At 44.7% G+C, this 777-nt stretch overlaps 1 protein-coding gene across 1 annotated transcript in view; it reads right to left on the bottom strand.

The window, feature by feature from the left end:
- LOC106535523 (tropomyosin alpha-4 chain) overlaps positions 1–777 on the bottom strand; it is a gene marked incomplete at its 3' end in the record, with an annotated part of 22,597 nt that overhangs the window by 6,674 nt on the left and 15,146 nt on the right. The window contains 1 exon segment of the mRNA XM_014032537.1: positions 83–216. Within this exon segment, the coding sequence (XP_013887991.1) occupies positions 83–216 (134 nt within the window).

Below are 777 nucleotides of genomic sequence, written 5' to 3'. Positions count from 1 at the left end.
TTGTTGTGTTGTGCAGTAGTTGTTGTGTTGTACAGTAGTTGTGTTGTGTTGTGCAGTAGTGGTGTAACAACAGTACACAGACCTCTCACTCTCATCAGCAACCTTCTCCACCTCATCCAGTTTGCGCAGGGCAGTAGCCAGTCTCTCCTGAGCCCGGTCCAGGTTCTCCTCATTGAGCTGTAGGCGTCGGGTCAGAGAGGACACCTCCCCTTCTGCCTGGAAGACAAAGAGCAGGGTCCAAACAGCTCATCTAACCAAAGTACAGTTACTAATAACTACTTTCAGTCTGTGATCACTAGGGTGGTCCCAAAATACAAACTTGTACTTTTCCAAGGTGCTTCTTCAGTTTGATTTGTTCCATTTGGGGAAAAACTAAATGGGATGAAATTTCATAAGATTTGAAAATTATTAACCACTGAGCCATGAGAGAAATCTTCAGTTCTGATTGTGTCTTTACCAAGGCCACCAGATGTTAGCCAAACATCTGTGGTTTGTGAGTAAAGAACATTGCACATGATGATCGTAGCTGTTCTCAAGGACGAAGGTCACAATGATCCTCAGTCATGTACAACAGTGCACCTAGAAGCAAATGAAGCTGTTGTTACCAAAACTGTGGCAGATTTTTGTTACATCTGCTTCAAGTCCCACTTTGAGGCTTTCAGCATCAACATGGACCACCTCATCAACATGGACCACCTCATCAACATGGACCACCTCATCAACATGGACCACCTCATCAACATGGACCACCTCATCAACATGGACCACCTTATCAAG

The sequence above is a fragment of the Austrofundulus limnaeus genome, unplaced genomic scaffold (assembly GCF_001266775.1).
Source record: "Austrofundulus limnaeus strain Quisiro unplaced genomic scaffold, Austrofundulus_limnaeus-1.0 Scaffold1477, whole genome shotgun sequence".
In the NCBI taxonomy this organism is placed as follows: Eukaryota; Metazoa; Chordata; class Actinopteri; order Cyprinodontiformes; family Rivulidae; genus Austrofundulus; species Austrofundulus limnaeus.
Note: the sequence above shows the minus strand (reverse complement) of the source record. Positions and strands in the feature narration are given on the sequence as shown.